This window comes from Camelus ferus, chromosome 17, assembly GCF_009834535.1.
Source record: "Camelus ferus isolate YT-003-E chromosome 17, BCGSAC_Cfer_1.0, whole genome shotgun sequence".
Taxonomy (NCBI): Eukaryota; Metazoa; Chordata; class Mammalia; order Artiodactyla; family Camelidae; genus Camelus; species Camelus ferus.
The window spans coordinates 26334003-26353837 of NC_045712.1; the positions used below are offsets into that span (position 1 = coordinate 26334003).

The window sequence follows — 19835 nt, forward strand, 5'->3', positions numbered from 1 at the left end:
GTATCCTCGGAGCTGAGGGTCCCCAGAAGTCTCCGAAGTAGGCTTCCAGAAGGATACTGGCATCTGTGAGGAACCTACTTGTGTGCAGAGGTCTGCTCGGGGAGCTGTCCCCGCGTCACCCGTCTTGGCCCTCAGGTACCTCTAGGGGAGTGAGGATCCACCGGGCAAATGAGAAGCCTGAGGCGCCAGGAGGAGCTGGACCCATCGGCAGCATCCAGCAGGCGCTCAAGTGCTAGGATGCAGTTCCCCGCGGAGACCCCTCCCGGACCGAGGGCGGCGCCTGTGGGTGGGGGCGGACAGGGCTCCGAGAGTGAAAGGAGACTCTGAGGTCACCGCGCGCCCGCCTGCTCCGGGAAGCGGCCCGAGGGGCAGACACCGGACGTGTGCCTGGCCCCGAGGCGGGGAGGGGCGTCCGCTTCCCCTCCTTCTCTCGCCCTCCCCCTCCTCGCCGCTCCCTCCCGGGCGGCGTGCCCGGAACGGCCTGGGCGGGGCGAGGAAGCGAGTGGCCGCCGAGGTTGCGGCCGCGCTACGACCGTCCGTCAGTCCGTCCGCCCAGCCATGGCCGCGCCGGCCGCCGCTCCTCGGGTCCTGGTGCTGCTGCTCCTGCTGCTGCTGCTGCCGCCGCCGCCTCCGGGTGGTGAGCCTTGGCGGGTGGAGGGAGTTTGTCCCGGGCAGGGCTGGGGGGCGGCCACGTCCGCGCCGTCTCGGAGCGAGCCCAGGCACTGCCTTCCCCGCAGTGACCGCCACAGAACCCTAACAACTCTGAGGCAATCTCCAACCCCATGACTGGTCTTTCCTCCACCCCAGCCTCCCTCCCCGTCCGAACTGACCCTGCCCAGACCCCAGGCAGCTGCCACCATTGTTCTGTTCTGGAATGGTAGGGAGGGGGTCCGTCCTCTAGTGTTCCTGTTACGGAAACGACAGGCAAGCCAAGAAACAAGCGCCACTCGGAGGGTTGGAGTACTCAGATGTATTACCCCGGCGGGCTCAGAGGGGCTTCTGCTCGGAAGCTCTGAGCACCTCCAAGACGTGCGCATGAGGTTTTATAGAGTAAAGTACAAGCTTGGGGTATTAGGCCAATAGGCATGGAACAGCTTTAGCAGCATTATCATCACAAAAATGGAGGCGGGGAGGCAGCAAACCAACATTCCAAAGCCAGATATGTATCTTTGAAAACCCAGCTGGCTAGCAAAAAAACATGAACAGCAAACCAACACTAACTAACTTAGATTTACAAGTTAGTCCAGCAGAGCTCAGATCAGTATTCCAATACTTAGATTTGTGAGTTACCTTGTTAGACCAGCCCGGCTTTTCCTTCACATTCCAAGGGTCTTCAGAGGCTGGCGTAGGATTCCTTGCCTGGGCTTAGCCGGGGGTGGTGGCAGCGGGGAGGCCTGGCCTCTCCACCAGAGGCCTTCCCTCAGCCTCTGTTTTTTGGCTGGGAGCTTCCACCGTCTGCCTCTATGGCCCTGGTGTTCCTGGAGACTGCTGAGGCTGGCCTCGGGGGTTGGAGGAGGCACACTAACTGTGTGTGTTGATTGTAAACTGATGATTCACAAATGATGGAGGCTAAGCTGGGGGGCCTTTCAGGGGTAAGAATTGGAGCGGTGCACCGCCCCTACCGTCTCCAGCTGTAGGAAGTTAAAGATCCTTCTGGAGTGGGTGATTTCCTCGGGCTGAAGGACTTTATTTCCTGGGGGCTGGGACGAATCTGGAGGACTAGGGTGGGAAAGTGAGATGGTACAGTCCTGTTCCCGGGTACAGTCCTGTTCCCTGGTCCAGTGAGGACTAGAGAGCCCGGGGGTCAGAAGAACATTTGAGTCATGGGCTTTTGGCTCAAACAAACTCACCTGTGTGTGTCTTCAGACCCAGCTCAGAGGCTTGGGCTGGGCTGTGGTTATAAAGGTTGTAAAAGCCCTGCTGGAGGTAGGTTGCCTGGGCTTTGCTGAGCATACCTGCCATCAGGTGGACAGCTGGCTGTGTCTGTTGGTGGTCTCATCCTCTGCCCCACAGCTTTGCCCAAAGCAGGTTCTGCCTGGAGCTGCCAAGAACAAAGCATCTCCCCACCTCCCACCCCATTCCTAGTTGTCCTTTTTCACAGAGTTCACTAAGTACCTCTGTCTTTGGTCCTTGCTCTGCCAGTGGCCCCAGGGTGCATGAAGTGGAAGCATTTTCCTTTCTTGCCATCTAGGTTCTTTGACTGGGCTAATAATTAAATTGAAGTAAGACAGATTAACAGGGGAAAAACAAAAGTTTAACAACATGTATACCTCCTGTATACGTGGAAGAGACCCAGGCAAACTAAATCCCCCGCCCCCCGTGGTGGAAGACAAAAGAAGGTATTGGGAGTCAATTAAGGGAAGTTACTAGGAAAAGCCCAGTAAACAAGGGAAAGGTTGTTATGCAGATTTAAATCTGTGCCTTCTGCACTGATAAGAGTTTCTAGAGATGAAGTCCTACCCCCTCTCTCTGGTACAGCAAGGGAGATCCCCATACAAATGGAGATTTCCCTTATAAATGTCTCTGACAACGGGGTAAGCTCTAGTCAGTTTTCAGAGCTTTTCCTGTGTCTGCAGTTTCTTAAATGTAACTGCTTAAAATAATCCTTATGCCAAAGAGGAATATTTGGGGGTGATGATTCTGCTCCCCTTCAATATACACTGACCCAGGCTGGGTCTTCAGAATCCTGGAGCTGTGCCAAGACTGTTTGCAGGTGAGTAGAGAGTTTATCATCAGAACTGCCTGCAGTCTGCCATAGTCATCTGGGCTGGACTGAGTGTTCCATTTGGGGTCTGTCTAGGCAGAATCTGGAACCATTCTTTCCTGCTGGTGGGTGCTAAATCTCTGCTAATATAGCCTAAGGATGCATGGGGACATTTGGCTATACCATCTTCCTGATAGTTTGCAAACTTTGTGGTCATCCAAAGCCCTGGGTCGTTTTCCACACTTGTCAGCCAGGTCCCCTCAGCATGACCTTGTATACTGAGGCTCTGTCCTGACCCCAGCCTGTGGGGATGTCCACAGGTCTCAACTCTGGCCAAGAGCCTTGTGATGGACCCGGGGCACCACACGGTGCCGTGGCCACAGAGGCTTGGCCACTGAGGGCGCAGACTTTTCCTAGGGGCCTGCTGCAGGCTCAGCCCAGGGCCGAGCGCTGCGTGGACGCTTCTGTAGTGGGTGTGACTCTGGCCGATGGCGACTTGGTTAGGAGACAGCCTGCTGCAAGGGTGTAGTCTATGAGGGCCGGCCCCTGAAGTCTAGCATCCAGCCAGGGCTGAGGCTGCTGTGGGTCACTGGTGAGGACAAGGAATGAGGATTAAGAATGGGTCAGTCCAGTGCCTGGTCCCCAGCAGCTGGTTGAGGGTGTTACTATTCAGTAACTGGGCTTGGGTGGCTTCTGCCCCAGAGGACCTGGAGTAAGGCCTTGAGGGATGAGTAGGTTTGAAGGTGGGAGATGGGAGACAGGTAGGAATATGAGCAGAGTATGGGGTGACCTTCAAGTTCCTTTGTAGTCTAGACCCTGCTTTGTGGAGTCTGGACTTGATCCCATGATCAGAGAGTGGGAAGTGGCTCAGTTAGACTCATACTTAAAAAGTTCACTCTCCCATCTGAAGGCAAGTGGACTGGTGGGGAGGGAGCTCAGTTAGGCACCTCTGCTGTGGCCCAGGGTGGGGAGGGCAAGGCTGGCTGGGGCAGTGGCCAGAGGTGGCTGGTGACTGGGATGGCTCTGAGATGGTCCAGCATGCTTGGGCCTGCTGGCCTTGCTGGGAAAGGGGCTGTGTTGGCTGGGACATGGCTGAGGCCTATGTGAGGCCTGATCCTGCGGCAACAGATGAACAAGAGTGTTTTTCTGTTCTAGCCCATGGTGAGGTGTGTGTGGCTTCCCATGGACGCAACCCCTTCCCCGAGTTCTGTCCTGATTTCTGCTGTGGCACCTGTTATGACCAGTACTGCTGCTCTGATGTGCTGAAGAAATTTGTGTGGACTGAGGAAGAGTGTGATGTTCTGGAGGCCAGGTGGGTACACGGAGGTCACACAGGGTGGCTGGCATGAATCTGCCCTCAGCAGGCATGTGTGTGCGAGAGACACAGCCCTGCCTCTCTGGCCTCTCAACCCTCTGAAGTGGTGGCAAAGCAGTGAGGGTGGGGGATTGGTTCTGGGCTGGACATCCCAGACCCTGCTCAAGTGGTCCCTTGCCCATTTCTCCCTGACCCTCGAGGGCTCCAGCTCACCTAGCTTTGGGCTGAGCGGGTTTCTCAGGGGTCAGTGGCCTTGTGGCTGACCCCGTGTGTGTACTTGTACAAATATTTCCTCAGGATGGGTGCCTTGGTGTGAGTGTACCCCGCAGTATGTGCGTGCACCTGGTTGGGGGTCGCATGTGATTTGCGCAGCTGTCACCTTATGGGTCCTGGGGGGCATCATGCATGGGCGTGTACCCCACTGTGGGCCACACTGTGTCCACTTGGCATGGCCGTGGGTTTACACAGCATCTTGGGTTTAGACTGTTTCACGGGCTGGATCCAAGGTTCCAGGTCCCTTCATGTGTCTCCCTTTGCCAAATTCTGTGTTTTGTTTGTGTTTGGCTCTAGGTGTAGAGGGTTCCCGTGGTTATACTCCCAGCTCGTGGCCGGTGATATCATTGATCTGGGCAAGCGCAGCCCCCACCATCTTACAGATTTATTTTAATCTCCCATGACCATTCCATTCCCTTCTCACTCCATAGGCAACCAGTCTGTTGCATTCTTTTGATTGTGTTGCAAACTCTATATTGTTCTATGGGCACAATGAACCCCCTTACTTTTTGCAGTCAGTGTAGTGTTTGTAAGGCCCATCTGCATTGCCTTGTGTGTATCTAACCTGTGCCCATCACTGTCATTTCCTTCTTCCTCCTTCTATGGAGCCTTGTGGGAATTTCTTGGAAGTACCTTGGAGCGAATTGCCAGGTTAGAGAGATGCATGTAGTTACTGCCTAAGGACTTCCAACAAGTTCTTGGGAGTGGCGACACCAGGCTGCATACCTGGTGAATCATATTCTCCCCTTTTACTTCTACCCTTTTGGTATCTGCACATCTTGCAAGTGTCTTTTTTGTTTTGTTTTGGTTTTTGTTGTTTTTTTTTTGTTTGTTTGTTTTTTTAAAATCTGTTCTGGCAATTAAAAAAACAGGAGCATCGATTCCATTTAAAGTTAATGTAATTATTGGTATTTCTGGGATTATATTTGACATCTTATTTTGTATTACGTGTCTCTCCTATTCTATATTTCTTTTTCACTTGCTGAGTTGTTTTGATTTGTTTTTATTCCATTTTTTCCTTCTACTGTTCCCTTCTTCATTGTCAGTCTGTAAGCTTTCATTCTTTTTTCTTGCCTCATTGCACTGGCCAGAACCTCCAGTACAATGTTGAATAGAAATTGAAGCCATCTCTGTCTTGTTCCCAATTTTAGGGAAAAAGCATTGACTATTAGGTATGATGTTAGCTGTAACTTTTTCACAGGTGCCCTTTATCGGGTTTAAGAAGTTCCCTTCTATACCTAGTTTGCTTGGAGTTTTAATCATGAAAGATCTTGAATTTTGTCAAATATTTTTCCTGCATCTGTAGACATGATCATATGATTTTTCTATTTTATTCTGTTAATATGGTAAATTACACTGATCTCATTCTTACAGAACATTTTATCTGAGCAGGACTTATGTCGATAGCTGTTTTCTCTTAGCATATTGCCTCTGGCTTCCACTGTTTCTGTTAACACATCATCAATAGTCAGTTGTCCCTCATTTAAAAGAAATCTTTTTTTCCCCCTCTGACAGCTTTTTAAGATTTTTTTTCCTGTCTTTGGTATTCTTCAGTTACATTATGATATAGCTAGGTATGGATTTATTTTTATTTTGCTGCTATGGATTTGTTGAACTTTTTTTTTTTTTCAGGGTTTAAAATTGGTTTTTTTTTATTGAAGTATATAGCTGATTTACAATGTGTCAGGTATACAGCAAAGTGATTGATATACATGTATATAAATATGCATTCTTTTTCAGATTCTTTTCCATTATAGGTGATTACAAGATATTGAATTTAGTTCCCTATGCTATGCAGTAGGCCCTTGTTGTTTATCTATTTTATATATAGTAGTGTCTGTCTGTTAATCCTCAATTCCAAATTCATCCCTCCTCCATTGTTGAGCTTCTTATAAATTTGTGGTTTAGTGTCTCGTCAGTTCTAGAAAATTATCTGCTATTCTTTAAATATTGCTCCTCCATGTAGACATAAGCTACATCTTCTGTTTCAGTGACCATATCTCCTGGTCTCTTCCATAGTTTCGTCTTGTGCTGATTTCTGGATGATGTCTTCTAACATTTCAGTTCATTCAGTTCTTTCTCCAGCTGTGTCTAATCTGCTGTTAAATTTATCCATTGAGATTTTTAAAATACTGTCCTATTGCAACATATAATTCACATAGAGAAAAGTGCACAAAATAAATGTACAAGTCACTTATTTATCACAAAGCAAATATCTGTATAACCACCACACAGGCCAAGACACGCAACATTACCAGCAACTCAGACAGCCCCTTGAGCTCACTCCCAAACACTGGCTCTCCTCTTACCCTGCAAAGGTAACTATGATTCTACCTTTTTTATGACCTTGCTTTTCTTCAGAGTTGTAATACCCAAACGTGCATCCCTAAGTTCTATAGTTTTTTATTGGGGTTGGGGGACAGTAATAAAACATTCTTCCAACAAGGATCTACTGTATAGCACAGGGAACTATATTTAATATCTTGTAATAACATGCAATGGAAAAGAAGCTGAAAAAGAATACATGTGTGTGTGTGTGTGTGTGTGTAAAACTGAACTACTTCGCTGTAATGTACACCTGAAACTAACACAACATTGTAAATCAACTATACTTCATTTAAAAAAATAATACGGATCAGTCATAGACCCCATGGCCCTTCACAGACCCTAAACCCCTTACCCCACCTACAACCAATCAGGGGCTAGTGCACAAGCCTATCAGGCACCTTGTTACCTGACCTTATAAAAGACCCTAACAACCCACACAGGCACCGCTTGCCTGTGTGGCCCGCTGTCTGACAGTGTACCCTAATAAACTCCTTTCTATTCTTATACTTAAAAAAAATAACAATGATAAGGGGACGGTATAGCTCAGTGTCAGAGTGTGTGCCTAGCATGCACAAGGTCCTGGGTTCAATCCCCAGTACCTCCATTAAAACAAATAAAGAAATAAATAAACAAACCTAATTTCCTTCCTCCCCCCAAAAATCTGAGTTTAAGAGAAAGTATTACATTAGTAAATGTAAACAAACAAACAAACAAACCTAAGTACCTCTCCCCCCAAACAAACAAACAAAATAATAAAATTCATCTGTAGGAAAAGAATTTGGATTAGTAAAATGAACATGTGTGATTGGTTTTGGCTGGGTGAGGGGAGAAGTGAAAATGGGATTAATAGTTTGAAAATCTGTATTTTGCTTCATAAAAAAAGTTCTTGTATACTTTATGCACATAAAAGTACACAAATCTGAAGTGTACGGTTCAGTGAATTATTACAAGGTAAACATATCCATGTAACCATCACCTATCTAGGGCAAGGATTAGAACATCATGGCATCCCAGAAGCCCCCAATCAGGATTTCCTCTGTTATCCCCCAAGGTAGCCATTAACCTGCTACACCTGTTAATATATATATGTACAGACATACACATGACATCATACATCTATTTTCTGTCTGATTTCTTTCAGTGTGTGATTTGTATCCATATTGGGTTGTTTGTTCCATTGAGGTATGGTATTACGTTTTATACCACAGTTGATCCCTTTTAATGTTGATGGACATCTGGATTGTTTCCTTTTGAGGGGGTGGGTATTGCAAATAACGCTGCTGTGAGCATTCTTGTACATATCTTTTGGGGCACACGTGTATGCATTTCTTTTAAGTATGCATAGTAGTAGTAGTAATAGTAGATGTAAGTAGAGATCAAATTTCACTTTTTAATATGGATATTCAGTTGACCCAGCATCATTTTTTGAGAGAACTATCCTTTTTTCTCACTTTGCTGTGCCAAGTTATAAATTGAGTGTCCACATAGGCGTAGGTATGTCTCTGGGCTCTCTATTTTATTACATTGCTCTATTTGTCTATCCTTGAACTAAAACAGACTCATAATTACAGCTTTATAATAAGGCTTGATATTCTTCTTCAATCTTGTCTTAGTTATTTTTGGCCTTTTATATTTCCATATACATTTTAGAATCAGCTTGTCAATAAAGCCAGTTTAGATTTCATTGCCTTTATAGACTGTTTTTGTAGAATTGACATTTTACTAGATTTGAGTTTTCTAATCCATCAACACAGCATATCTGTCAATGTATTTAGGTTTTCTTTCATTCTCTTAATTACATTAATCATTTTCTAAGTCAAAGCCTTGTGTATTTTTTTCTTTTATTTTTTTCTTCTTGTTTTCTTTTTATTACTTATTTTTATTTTTTTAAAGCCTTGTGTATTTTTTATATTCCTTCCTAAGTATTTGATTTTTTTGATGATGCTATATAGTTAAAAATTTTCATTTCTAATTATTATTGATACAGAGAAATACAATTTTTATAAATTAACCTTGTGTCCAGAGACCTTACTAAATTTGCTTATTGGCTTGAATAATTTTAGTTGAAACTTCTTTAGAATTTTCTACAAAAGTAGTCATGTCATGTGCAAATAATGACAGTTTTATTTCTTCCATTCCAATTCTTATGTTTTTTATTAATTTCTCTAGCTTTGTTGCACTGGCCAGGATCTCTAGTACAGTGTTGATTGAAAGTGGTGACAGCATTCTTTTCTGGTTTCTTGTCTCAGAGGGAAGCCTTGTCTCATTTCACCATTAGAGTTTGCTGCGGTTTTTTTGTTTTTTTGTTTTTAGATTAAGGAAAGTTTCTTCATTAGATTAAGGAAAGTTTCTGCTATTTTGATATTCTTTTACAGATCTTTGGTGCCTTTTAAAAGGAACATATTTCTTCTGGGTAAATATCTAGGAATGGGATTCCTGAGTCATTGGGTGCATGTACTCAGCTCTGGCGGATACTTCTAAACAGTTTTCTAACATGCTTGTATCATTTATACTCCTCCCAGCCATGAGTGAGAGTTCTAGTTTGCTCTACATCCTCTCCAAAACTTGACATTGTAAATCTTTTCTTAAAATTGAGGTATAATTACATAAAGCAAAATGTATAGATCCTAATGCGTCAGTTTGATGAGTTTTGATAAATGCGTACTTCTTGTATATGACACCTCAGTCGAGCTATAGATCATTGCTATTTCCTAGAAAGTTTTAATTTTAGTAATTTTGGTGGCTGGGTAGTAATATCTCATTGTGTTGTTTTCTTTTAAGATTTCAGTCTTTTGAAATTTATTGAGACTCATTTTATGACTCAACATGTACTGTACTTTGCTGAGTGTTTCATAAGCACTTGAAAAGAAAGTATATTCTGCATTTGTTGAGAATAGTGTTTTATAAGCATCAGTTAGGTCAAGTTGGTGATAACAGTGTTTAGATCTTTTCTATTCTTACTGGTTTTTGTCTGCTTGTCTTACCCATTACTGAGAGACACACGTAGTTTATCTTCTTTTAGTTCTGTCAGTGTGGATTCATGAAATCTGGTGCATACGTATTTAGGATTGTTTTGACTTTCTCATGAATTGCTCATTTTATCATGTGTAATGCTGTTCTTTGTCTCTTGTAATACTATTATAAATTCCAGAGACAGTATTTTAATTGTTTTTGACAGTGTATATTTATTTACATTTAGCCATATATTTATCTTCTCTTTTGCTTCTTATTGCTTCTTTCATCTTTAAGCTTCACCTGAGATCATGTTCCTTCTACCTTCAATGCAGAAATGTTGCATTTCAAATTTTCTTGGTTTTTGTTTGTCTGATATCTTTATTTTATGTTCCTTCTTAAAGGATATTTTTCCCGATTATAAATTTCTAGGTTAGCAGTTATCAACTTTGTTCAGCACTTTGAAGCTCTCATTCCATTGTCTTCTGAGGTCTTTTGTTTCGGTTGAGAAATCAGCTGTCAGTTTTGCAAGCAACATGCCTTTTCTCTGACTGCTTTTTAAGATTTTTCTCTTTGTATGGTTTTCAGCAGTTTTACTGTGATGTGCCTAGGTGTGGTTTTCTTTGAATTTATGCTACTTGGGGTTCACAGTACTTCTGAAATCATTGTCTTATTATTTATCAGTTTTGGAAAATTTGCAATCTTTTAAAGATTGCTTTTGCCTCATTCTCACATTTCGCCTTCTAGGACTAATTACACTGTGTAAGACCTTTTGTAAACTATATTCCATACTTCACCTACTGTCTTCTGTATTTACATTTACCATCTTTTTGTGTCTCTGGGCTTTAGTGTACATATATTTGTTTGGGCCTATCCTCCAGTTGATTAATTGTATGTTGAGCTGTGTTTAATAAATGATTAATTTTTGTATTATTTTTAGTTCTAGAATTTTTACTTGTTCTTTTATATTTCAAGGTCTCCTGAACTGCCTGATTTTTTTCCCTTTAATTTCCTTGAACAAAGTATGTGTTATTTTAATGTCAGGGTCTGATGACTCATATTTGAAGCCCCTGTGGTATTGTTTCTGTTGTTTTCTAGTCATGTTGTCTAGTGGCTTAGTGCTCCTGGTAGTTTTCACTTGTGTGCCTAACAACGTGTTTGCAGAACTGATGGTAGAACTTTGAAGCTCAGGACTTCCTCCAGGGAGGAGTGATGTTGCTTTTGCCAGGGACACAAGCACTCTAAGGTCACCTCTGCCTCACTGCAGAGGAGAAGATGATGGAAGCTGAGCTCTCTCCTCAGTTTCTCCCTGCTTGTCAGGTCCCAGCCCGAGTGAGTGGGATTCATCAGGGCTTCCTTACCTGCTGGCCTCTGGATGTAATCTATCACCTGAGGCTTTCAGAAGTGCTGCTCTCCGCTCCCCTCTGAGATCAACTAAAGCCCCCACGAGAAAAAGGGCTCCAGATGCCAGGCCCACCTCCATGGATCTCTCTTCCCAGCCTCCCACCGCTGCATCTCAACTTGGTGTGCTTTGCTGTGTTAGTGCTCACCAAAGCCTACATACTGATTTTGTAAAACATACTTTCTTCTCAGCTTTACTTGTCCTTCACTGTAGTATAGTTGTTCCTAATGCTCTTGAATTTTATTTTGTTAATTTTGAAAAATCTCAAGTACATACAGAAGCGGAGAGAATAATCAATAACTCCATATAGCCATCACCTGCTTCCATAGTTATTAGTGCTCTCGTGCTGTTGCTCTGATATACCTGCCTTACTTTTCTTTTCTGGATTATTTAAAAACCAACCCCAGACATAAAATGTTCTCCTTAAATGTTAGTTTTTATCAGTATAAGTGAGTCCTTTAAAAAGAAATATAGAGGGAGCATATAGCTGAGTGGTAGAGCATTTGCTTAGCATGCAAGAGGTCCTGGTTTCAATCCCCAGTACCTCCATTAAACATAAATAAATAAACCTAATTACCTACCCCCCCAAAGAAATATAATCACTGTATCAGTAGTACATTTGGCACAATTAACAGTAATTCATTAATAGCTTTCAATACTGGTATTGTTTTCAGTTGCCTCCACTTGTTTGAAAAATGCCTTTTCACAAGTGGTTTGTTCAAATCAGAATTCAAAGTTATTATGTTATTATTATTTGTATTTCTGTTGTACCTACAGTTATTTCCCTTTTTTTATTCTGTATTTTTATCTTTTTGCATCTTTTCTCCTTTTCTTGATTAGTCTTGCCAGAGGGTGCCTGCTTTGGTTCTGTTAATTTTCTCTAGTATTTCCCGTGGCTGTTATTCTCTTTTATTTTTGTACTTATCTTTATTTATTCCTTCCTTATTTTGGGGATTTGTTCTATTATATTTTCCCCATCTCCTTAAATTTACCACCATCTCACTAGTAAAGCTATAAATTTCCCTCTCAGAACGTTTTAGCTGTGTTTCCCAAATTTTGACCTATGGTATTTCTATTATCATTCAGTTTAACAGAGTTCTTAATTTCCTCTCTGATTTCTTATTGAACCCACAGTTTTGGGGGGTTTTGTTGGTGGTGGTTTTCTTTCTTTTCTTTTCTTTCTTTCTTTTTTTTTTTGTATTATATTAGTTTCCCAAGGTATGAGGGATTTTTAAAACTTTTAAAAAAAACTTTATGGCATTGTAGTCTTTTGTTACTGATTTATAACTTCATCCGTTGTGGTTGGAGAAAATACTTTGTATGATAGCTCTTTTTTCAAGTCTCTTGAGACTTGTTTTGTGGCCTCCTATGGGGTCTGTCCTGGAGAATGTCCCCTTAGAAGAACATGTGGCATTGTAGCCTGAGATCCTGGCGTGTGTGACATCCATCCTCAGGTGGCCACCAGGGCTCCCTCTCTGGCCCACGCTGGGGTTGGCTTTTGTGCGTGTTCTGTGTGTGTACCAGGGTAGTGTTCATTCCTGATGTGCTCGGTGGGGCTCGGACGTGTTAAATGTGAGGTTTCCTCTCGGCAGTGTCCCCACCAACATGGAGCCCCTGGAGCAGCTGGGCCCGGCGCTGAGGTTCCGCTCCAGCTTGGACAGCGACCCCATGTCAGGGTAAATAAAACCTGCAGGCTGGGTGCATCTTCCTGGCAGAGGTGACGAGGGGGCTCAGGTGGGCTAGGGTGAGGGCTTTGGGGGCTGGGGCCTGAGAGGAGCTGTCACCATGTCTGCCCTCCAGGACCTTTGATCCTTGTGTTGAGAAGCGGTGCCCTTATCATTGTGCTGGAGGTGTGGGTGACTGGTTGAGGGTTGACAATTGAAAGGTCAAGTATGGGGGCTCATATTGACCTAGGTGATGGAGTGGGCACTGGTGACCAGTGGGTGTAGTTGATGGGGAGGGAGTGACAGTGATAGGGACGATAGTGGCAGAAGGTGATAGTGGTGAGGTGATAGGGGCTACAGTGCTGAGTGTGTGGTGATGGTGGTGGCTGCAGTGGTGGTGGTGATAGGGTGATGGTGGATGATGGTGGATGTGTGGTAATGGGGCAGGGGTGGTTGCCAAGTGGCTGATGGTAATGGGGGCTGTGGGCATGTAAGGTGCTGTGTATGGTGATGAGGTGACAGGCAGGTGTATGGTGGTAGGAAATGACAGTGGTGATGATGGTGGTAATGCGGCAGTGGTGGCAGGGGGATGTGATAGGAATGTTGGAGATGTGTATTGGTGTTGGGGTAATGGTGGTAGCACTGACAGTGATGGGGGTGATGGGGGTGCGGGGTGCATGGTGATGGGGTGATAATGGTAAAGATGCTGGGAGAAATGATGGTGTGCCCAGTCCCCGTGTCGAGGTTTGTGGGTCGTAGTATTGTCAGGGCCCTCCCTTCAGAGGACCAGGAAACAACCTAGTCTCCCAAGCTCCGGTCCCCTTGGCCAGGCTCCCACCCTGTCTTGTTGCCACCACGATGGGTGTTGTGGTACACGTTTCATGTACATGCAATGGGCGTGAAGCCGTTCATGTGTTTTCCTGGTGGAGTCTGTTCCACGTGCTGTCTGCCCTCTACCTTGGTGGATCTAGAAGCCCCTCTCATAGAAGATCCACCCAGGCCTGGTTGGCCCTTTGGAGGAAGAGACTTTGGGCTCCAGTCTGTGTTGGGTGGCAGGGTGGAGGTCCAGGTTCTTGTCCTGCTTCATCTTGTCCTGTGGCGAGTGTGGGGCCTCTCCGGCTGCAGAGGAATCAGGCAGGGCTCCTGTGAGTGAGGGAGGGGAAAAAGTACACCTCCCTCCTCATCCAGGGAGCAGCCCTTTGCGGAGGTCCAGGACTGTGGGCTTTCAGTCAGCCCCATTGGAGATTCTGATGTCCGGCCAGTGTGGGCCTTATTCTGAGGACAGTGGGCACCATGGGAGCTTCTGGGCTGTGCTGGGGTCTGAATGGTGTTTGAAGAGGGACACCACTCTGACTGCTCCCCGGAGGATGCCAAGAGCAGGCGGGGAGGATGTGGCAGGCGGCCAGCAGAAGGCAGCCATGGCTTCCTGGTCCCTGCTGTTGGAGGCCAGAGGGAGGCTGGGCTGGTGGGGCAAGGCTGGCGGGGCTGCCTGTTAGGACGGTGGCTGAGGGAGGGGCTGAGGTGGGGGGTGCCCTGGTCTCTGCCCTGCACAGGGGATATGGGATGGATGAGGAGTGGGTTTTGTTTTGGGTGAAGGGCTCAGATTTGGGTGGGATTGAGTGTGTTGAGGACCGAGTGTGAGGTCAGCAATATTTGAAAAATGGCCACAGGAGGAGCTGAGAGGGAGGGTTTAGAGAAGTGGAAGGAAAGAAGGAGGAGACCTGGTCTGTGAGTATTGAGAAATGTGGCTTCCACATTGCAGAACGGGGGGGGGGGGGGGGGGGGGGGGGGGGGGGGCGGAGGAGGCGTGGCTTCCAGGCCAGCTCAGGAGCACCTCTCCCTCTGGGAGGTGTGCCAGCCCTGCCGCCTCCCACCTGGGCCATCTTGCCGTCCGCTGGGAGTGCACAGGATGCTCCCTCCCTTGGGCCCCAACCCCGTCCTGCCCCATCTCTCCTCGTCCTGCCCCATCTCTCCTCGGGTTCCTGAGCAGAGCTCCAGCGTCTCACGTACCATCTGCCTTATAAAGGTTTAGGGCTTGAGGAGCAAGGGTGGAGCAAGGGAGGGTGGAGGGATGGTGTCATCAGTGACACGTCTCCGGTGAATGCCCCCAGGTGGGCTGCCTGTCTGGGCCCCAAGGAGACATCCTCTCCCGTGTGCTGCCCCCTAGGCCAGGGGCACTGTTGTTTGTCCACTGGAGCGATGATTCCTTGGTGGGGTCCAGCCCTGGTTAGAAGCTCAGGGGATGCCTGACAGGGGAGGGACCCTACGTGCTAAGGGGCCTGCATCAACTCTGCTCCCCTCCCCACCTCTGACCCCCTCATCCTTCGTTCTTGGACCCTCACCCTTGGCTCTTCCTTAGGGTGACTCCTTGGGTTCCCCAAGAATGAGGCACCAGGTCAGAGCACAAAGATCCAGATGAGACCATACCTGCCTGTCACAGCCTGGACAGGCGGTGTCCTCCCTCGATATGGGGTCCATGCTCCCCACAGCATGTCCATGTTACCTGTGGGTCTTCCACCCATCCCCCACTTTAGCAGGTGACTCCCATCCTGCCCTGCTGATGGTCAGTGGCTGGTTCCCTCCTGGAGCTTCCTTTGTTCCCTGACGTGGTTCTTTTGAGTCCTGATTTCATTGTCCCTCCCCAGCTCCTTGCCACTCACAGGATGGTCAGGCGGGTATGATGTATTTTTAATCACTTGAGAGCTAGAACCTCTGGATACAGGCCCCGGATGGTCACTGCAGACCCTCTGAACTGACTCTGCTGTGATGTTACAGGGGGAAGTGGGGGTCCATTAGGTGAGATGTGGGCTTGGCGAGGAAGTGATGTTTTGAGCTGAGGTCTGAAAGGTGAACAGGAATTAATTATGTGGGGATGGGAAGAAGAGAAAGGCAGACAGGCAGGAGGAGCTGCATGTGCAAAGGCCCTGAGGTAGGACACAGCATGGTGCTTTCAAAAGCTGAAAGAAAAAAAAAAAGCTGAAAGGAGGGTGATGTGGCTGGGGCACAGAGGAGGGAGGGTGGGAGTCCCAGGTCACACGAGTTTTATTTAGACTTTTAATTAAAGGTTAACATCTGCCTTTTTGTAAGAATTACTATCTAGTGAGACAAATCCTAGATTTCGCCCCCCTTTTTATTGTCAACTATAATATGCATATACAGAAAAGTACAGATACACATACAGTTTAACAAGTAAATTATAGAGCACATTCCTGTATGATCCCAAGAGCTACAGGAGCCATACTAGGCTCTTGAGCAAGAGTGACAAGATCAGACTCAGCAGCGTGGCCTAGGGGACTTGAGGCATCTTCATCATCCAGTGAGGCAGGTTCAGGTTTAGGCGGGTTTGTGGCTTGCAGCATGAGCTGGCGGAGAGGAGGGGACAGGCTGGTGGGGCCCCTGGGTCTGCTGGTGGGCTTAGATAGCTGCAGGTGCCCATCGAGGGGATGGCTGGAACAGGGCTGGCGGGCTGAGCTGGTGAGCAGGAGTGTGGTTTGGGCACTCTGGGCTGGGCATCTCTCACATCTCTCGGACCCCGTGTTAGTGATGTCCTAGACAGTGAGGTGAACGCCTGGGCAGGCTGGGCTGGGGGTGCGGCTCTGGCAAGTCGGCCAAGTGCTTCCCTCCCTCTCCTGGCCCCTCTTGAGCGCAGCTGAGAGCAGCTGGGGTGCCCGGGCCACGCTGTGTCTTTAAGAGGCCCCACGGCTCTGCTGCCGCTGACGTCAAGGGGAGGGGAGGGCGGAGGAGATTCGCTTTACTTTTCCTCGAAAGGGGAGGAGATTGAAACTGGCCCTATGATGGAAAGGGGAAGTCTGGGGGGTGCCGGTGGCCCCTGAGTGAAGGCGGAAGCTAACATGGGGTGAGCTTGGGCGCCATCCTGTGTGTGTATAAGTGTGAGTGTGAGAGAGAGACAGAGACAGAAGAGAGCAAGAGAGAGCGAGAAAGATAGAGACTGGCGATGGGGACACTGATTGCGGGTGAATGTGCATGTATGTTTCTCCATCTCTGGAACAGCAGCGGGTCTGGGAGGAGCTTGTGGGTAGGTGCAGTGATGGCCCCTTCTGGTTAGGTGGGAAGGCACCTCCTGACTCCGAGGGTCCTGTCTCAGGGCCTTGTTCTGGGCCTCACAGAGGCCAGTGTCTCCTGTTTTTTAACGCAGTTGGGCGTTTTGAGTCTGGGGTGTGAGGGTCTGTCCCTAGTCTGTCCCCAGGGTGTGACTCGGCCCAGCTGCCTGTCTGGGTCTGTGAATTGGAAGCCCCTCCATGCAGGGTGGGGCTGGGCAGGGCCCCAAGCCTCAGGGGAGGCAGATGTTCACCATGTCTCTACATGTCTTAACATGCTTGCTGCACATACCTTTTACTAGGACAGCAATTGGCCTCTGGGGAACGGGGCACAGCTCAGGGTTCTGGCTGCCCTTGAAAGTCAGCTTTGGTGAACTTCTCACCCAGGGCCAGCTTTCTCAGAGGCAGGCCCTCCTCTCTGTCGCAGTCCTTGCTGAGGGGCCTGTGTCAGGCAGGAAGGCCTCCTCTTCCGGAAAGCAGGGCTCCTCCAGCCCCACTGGCTCTTAACGTACTCACCTGCCCCACTGGTGAGCGCGCAGGAGCCCCAGGGTGCAGGGTGAGCCCCTGGCACAGCGTTTGGCACCCAGCAGGCTCACTGCCACTCCGGGGGCCAACAGCCCTGCCCTGTGTTCGCTGAGCGCCTCTCTTCACTGTCCTGGCCACACTAGCCTCCGCTTTCCTGGAACGTCTCCCCATTTTTATCACCTGTGCTTCCCGAGTAATTTTTCCCTCCCATACCTGCCTCCTGTAGTGATCTGTGGGCTCCCAGAGGCTGTGAGTTGGTCAGTCTTGCCCACTGCTGAGTTTCTGGTTCAAGCCACACAGTGCTCGTGGCACATCCTCTGAGCATCTGCTGTTGGCGTGGCAGGGGTGGACAAGATGTGTCCTGGGGAAGCACTGGAAGCACTCCCTCCCGTGCTGCTGAGGGTGGGGCGAGGTGCAGACCCTGGGTGAGGTGTTCCACACGGACTCCCAGTCAACCCCATTTGACACTTGAGGAAAGTGATACTGAAAGAAGTTCAAGTTAAACACCCTGGAAGTTGCTCTGTGTGGCCCAGAGTCTCCTCCAGCAAGAGCGGTGCCCCTTGGGAATGAGTGGGGTGTGGACTGCTGGTCTTGGGTAGGAGTGAGAGGCCCTGGGTCATGACTGGCTTTTTGGCAGGTTTGGGACAACTGTAGCTGTTGGTCTGACCATCTTTGTGCTCTCTGTTGTCACCGTCATCATCTGCTTCACCTGCTCCTGCTGCTATTTGTACAAGATGTGCCGCCGACCACGTCGTAAGCATGCCCTACCCCGACCCTGCCCCACTGCCCCACTGTGAGCCCTTGTGTGCAGGCACAGACCCCGGGTGGTAAGGGGAGCTGACCAGGGCCCTGATTTGGCTAAGCTGGAGGGAGAGGTGGCAAGCCCGAGGGTTCTAACTGGGGCTCTCTTTGCAGCGGTTGTGACCACCACCACGGCCACCACAGTGGTGCACACTCCTTACCCGCAACCTCCCAGTGTGCCGCCCAGCTACCCTGGACCAACATACCAGGGCTACCACTCCATGTCCCCCCAGCCAGGGGTGCCAGCAGCACCCTACCCGACGCAGTACCCACCACCCTACCCGGCCCAGCCCATGGGCCCTCCGGCCTACCACGAGACAGTGGCTGGTGAGTACTGCGGCCAACTCCGGCCCTGCCCGACCCTCTGCAGCCCACCATGCCCATGGCCAACTGGTGTTCTCTCCATTTTCAGGAGGTGCAGCCATGCCCTACCCTGCCAGCCAGCCTCCTTACAATCCGGCCTACATGGAACCCCCAAAGGCAGCCCCCTGAACACAACCCTGCATCTCTGGCTGCCACTCAATCTGCTATATGTGTGTGTGGATGGGTATGCAGGCACGGTCCTTTTCTCCCCATGCGTGGTGTGTGTGTGTGTCCTGTTTGTACACGAGGCTTCGTGTGAAGCTGATGAGGTGGAGAACAGTCCTTGCCAGAGTTGCTGGGCCCACTTGTTGTTCCCCTTCCTCACTTGAAATTATGCTTCCTGAAATTTCAAGCAGAATTCAAAGAACAGTTCTTTTCCAGACCAGCCCAGGGAGACCAGGTGGGGCTTGTCACACTAGGATAGCACAGCTTTTTGCGGGCAGGATGCATACGTGTTCTGGTTTCAGAAGAATGGCTAGCTGCCACCTGAGGCTGAGGCTTGTCCCCAGGCTTGTCTTGGAAGAACCTGAGCCATGATGCAGGCAAATGGGTGAGGCTTGGGAGCCAGCTCAGGTGGATCTCAACCCTTTTGGCAGATGGCCCGTGGGCCCATAGCTCCCCAGAGCCTGGGCCATGCTCAGTGGAGGGTAAGCAGCTTCCTGACAGGAAAATCCTCAGGTGAAGCCCCACCCTCCCCTGAGCTGTCTGCCTAGACTATTCCTGCATCTCTCCTGGGACCACCTGGAGGCCACATTTACCCAGGGTTCTGGCTCCCCTGGTTGGCCCTGGCCCTCACCACAGGTCGGCAGGGTGGCCTCTGTCCACCTACACACTCAGGTGTCCTCCCTGCAGTGTTTGTTTTATTTGTAGCTGAACATTTTGCCTGTTTTGTTTCAAAATGTGTGGAATAATTGCTGTGAGGCTGGAAGCCCTGGGTCCTGGAGGGAAGTTGCCCTAGAGAGAGGGACCACCTGACCTCTGAGTCCCTGCTCCCCCAGCACCAGCCTTGCAGACCGCCAGCTCCTGCAGCCCAGTCCACGGTTTGTCCTGGCAGTGGGGACACCTGGGCCAAGGGGTCGTCTGGACCAAAGGTGGAGGGGGACCCTGGGTGGCTGGTCTGGCCCAGACACAAATACCTCGGTGTTCCCTGTCCCTCTGTTAATGTTTCACCACATCTGTCTTAGCTTTGTACCTGTTGATGTGTTGGAGAGTCTAGTTTATAATAAATGCAAATATTTAGAGCTGCTGGCCCCTTGTTTATAATAAATGCAAATATTTAGAGCTACTGGCCTTGAATATCAGGTCAGGTACCATTTCCACTCACTATTTGGAGTTCTACATTTTCCCCATGTATTGGGCTCAGACATCTGACCATCCTGCTGGGGAGGGTGATGGACAGAAGACTGCCACTTTCTGCGCCCCCGGCCCAGGCCTCTGAGTGTGTGCAGAA

The 19835-nt window shown here is 48.5% G+C and overlaps 1 protein-coding gene across 5 annotated transcripts; it reads left to right on the forward strand.

Moving 5' to 3' along the window:
• Positions 1 to 448: 448 nt before the first annotated feature.
• On the forward strand, positions 449 to 19626 carry SHISA5 (shisa family member 5). 5 transcript variants are annotated; one of them, XM_032458577.1, is made up of 6 exons: positions 450 to 637; positions 3860 to 4016; positions 12567 to 12650; positions 17859 to 17974; positions 18137 to 18349; positions 18435 to 18666. In XM_032458577.1, the coding sequence occupies exons 1-6, from the start codon at positions 559 to 561 to the stop codon at positions 18512 to 18514; spliced, it is 729 nt and encodes a 242-aa protein (XP_032314468.1). In that variant the 5' UTR covers positions 450 to 558; the 3' UTR covers positions 18515 to 18666. The 5 variants fall into 5 exon arrangements, with proteins under 5 accessions (XP_032314470.1, XP_032314468.1, XP_014419460.1 ...); XM_032458579.1 differs by lacking the exon at positions 12567 to 12650 and having other exon boundaries at positions 449 to 637; XM_014563974.2 differs by lacking the exons at positions 450 to 637; positions 3860 to 4016; positions 12567 to 12650 and adding an exon at positions 16360 to 16494.
• The last annotated feature ends 209 nt before the right edge of the window (positions 19627 to 19835 follow it).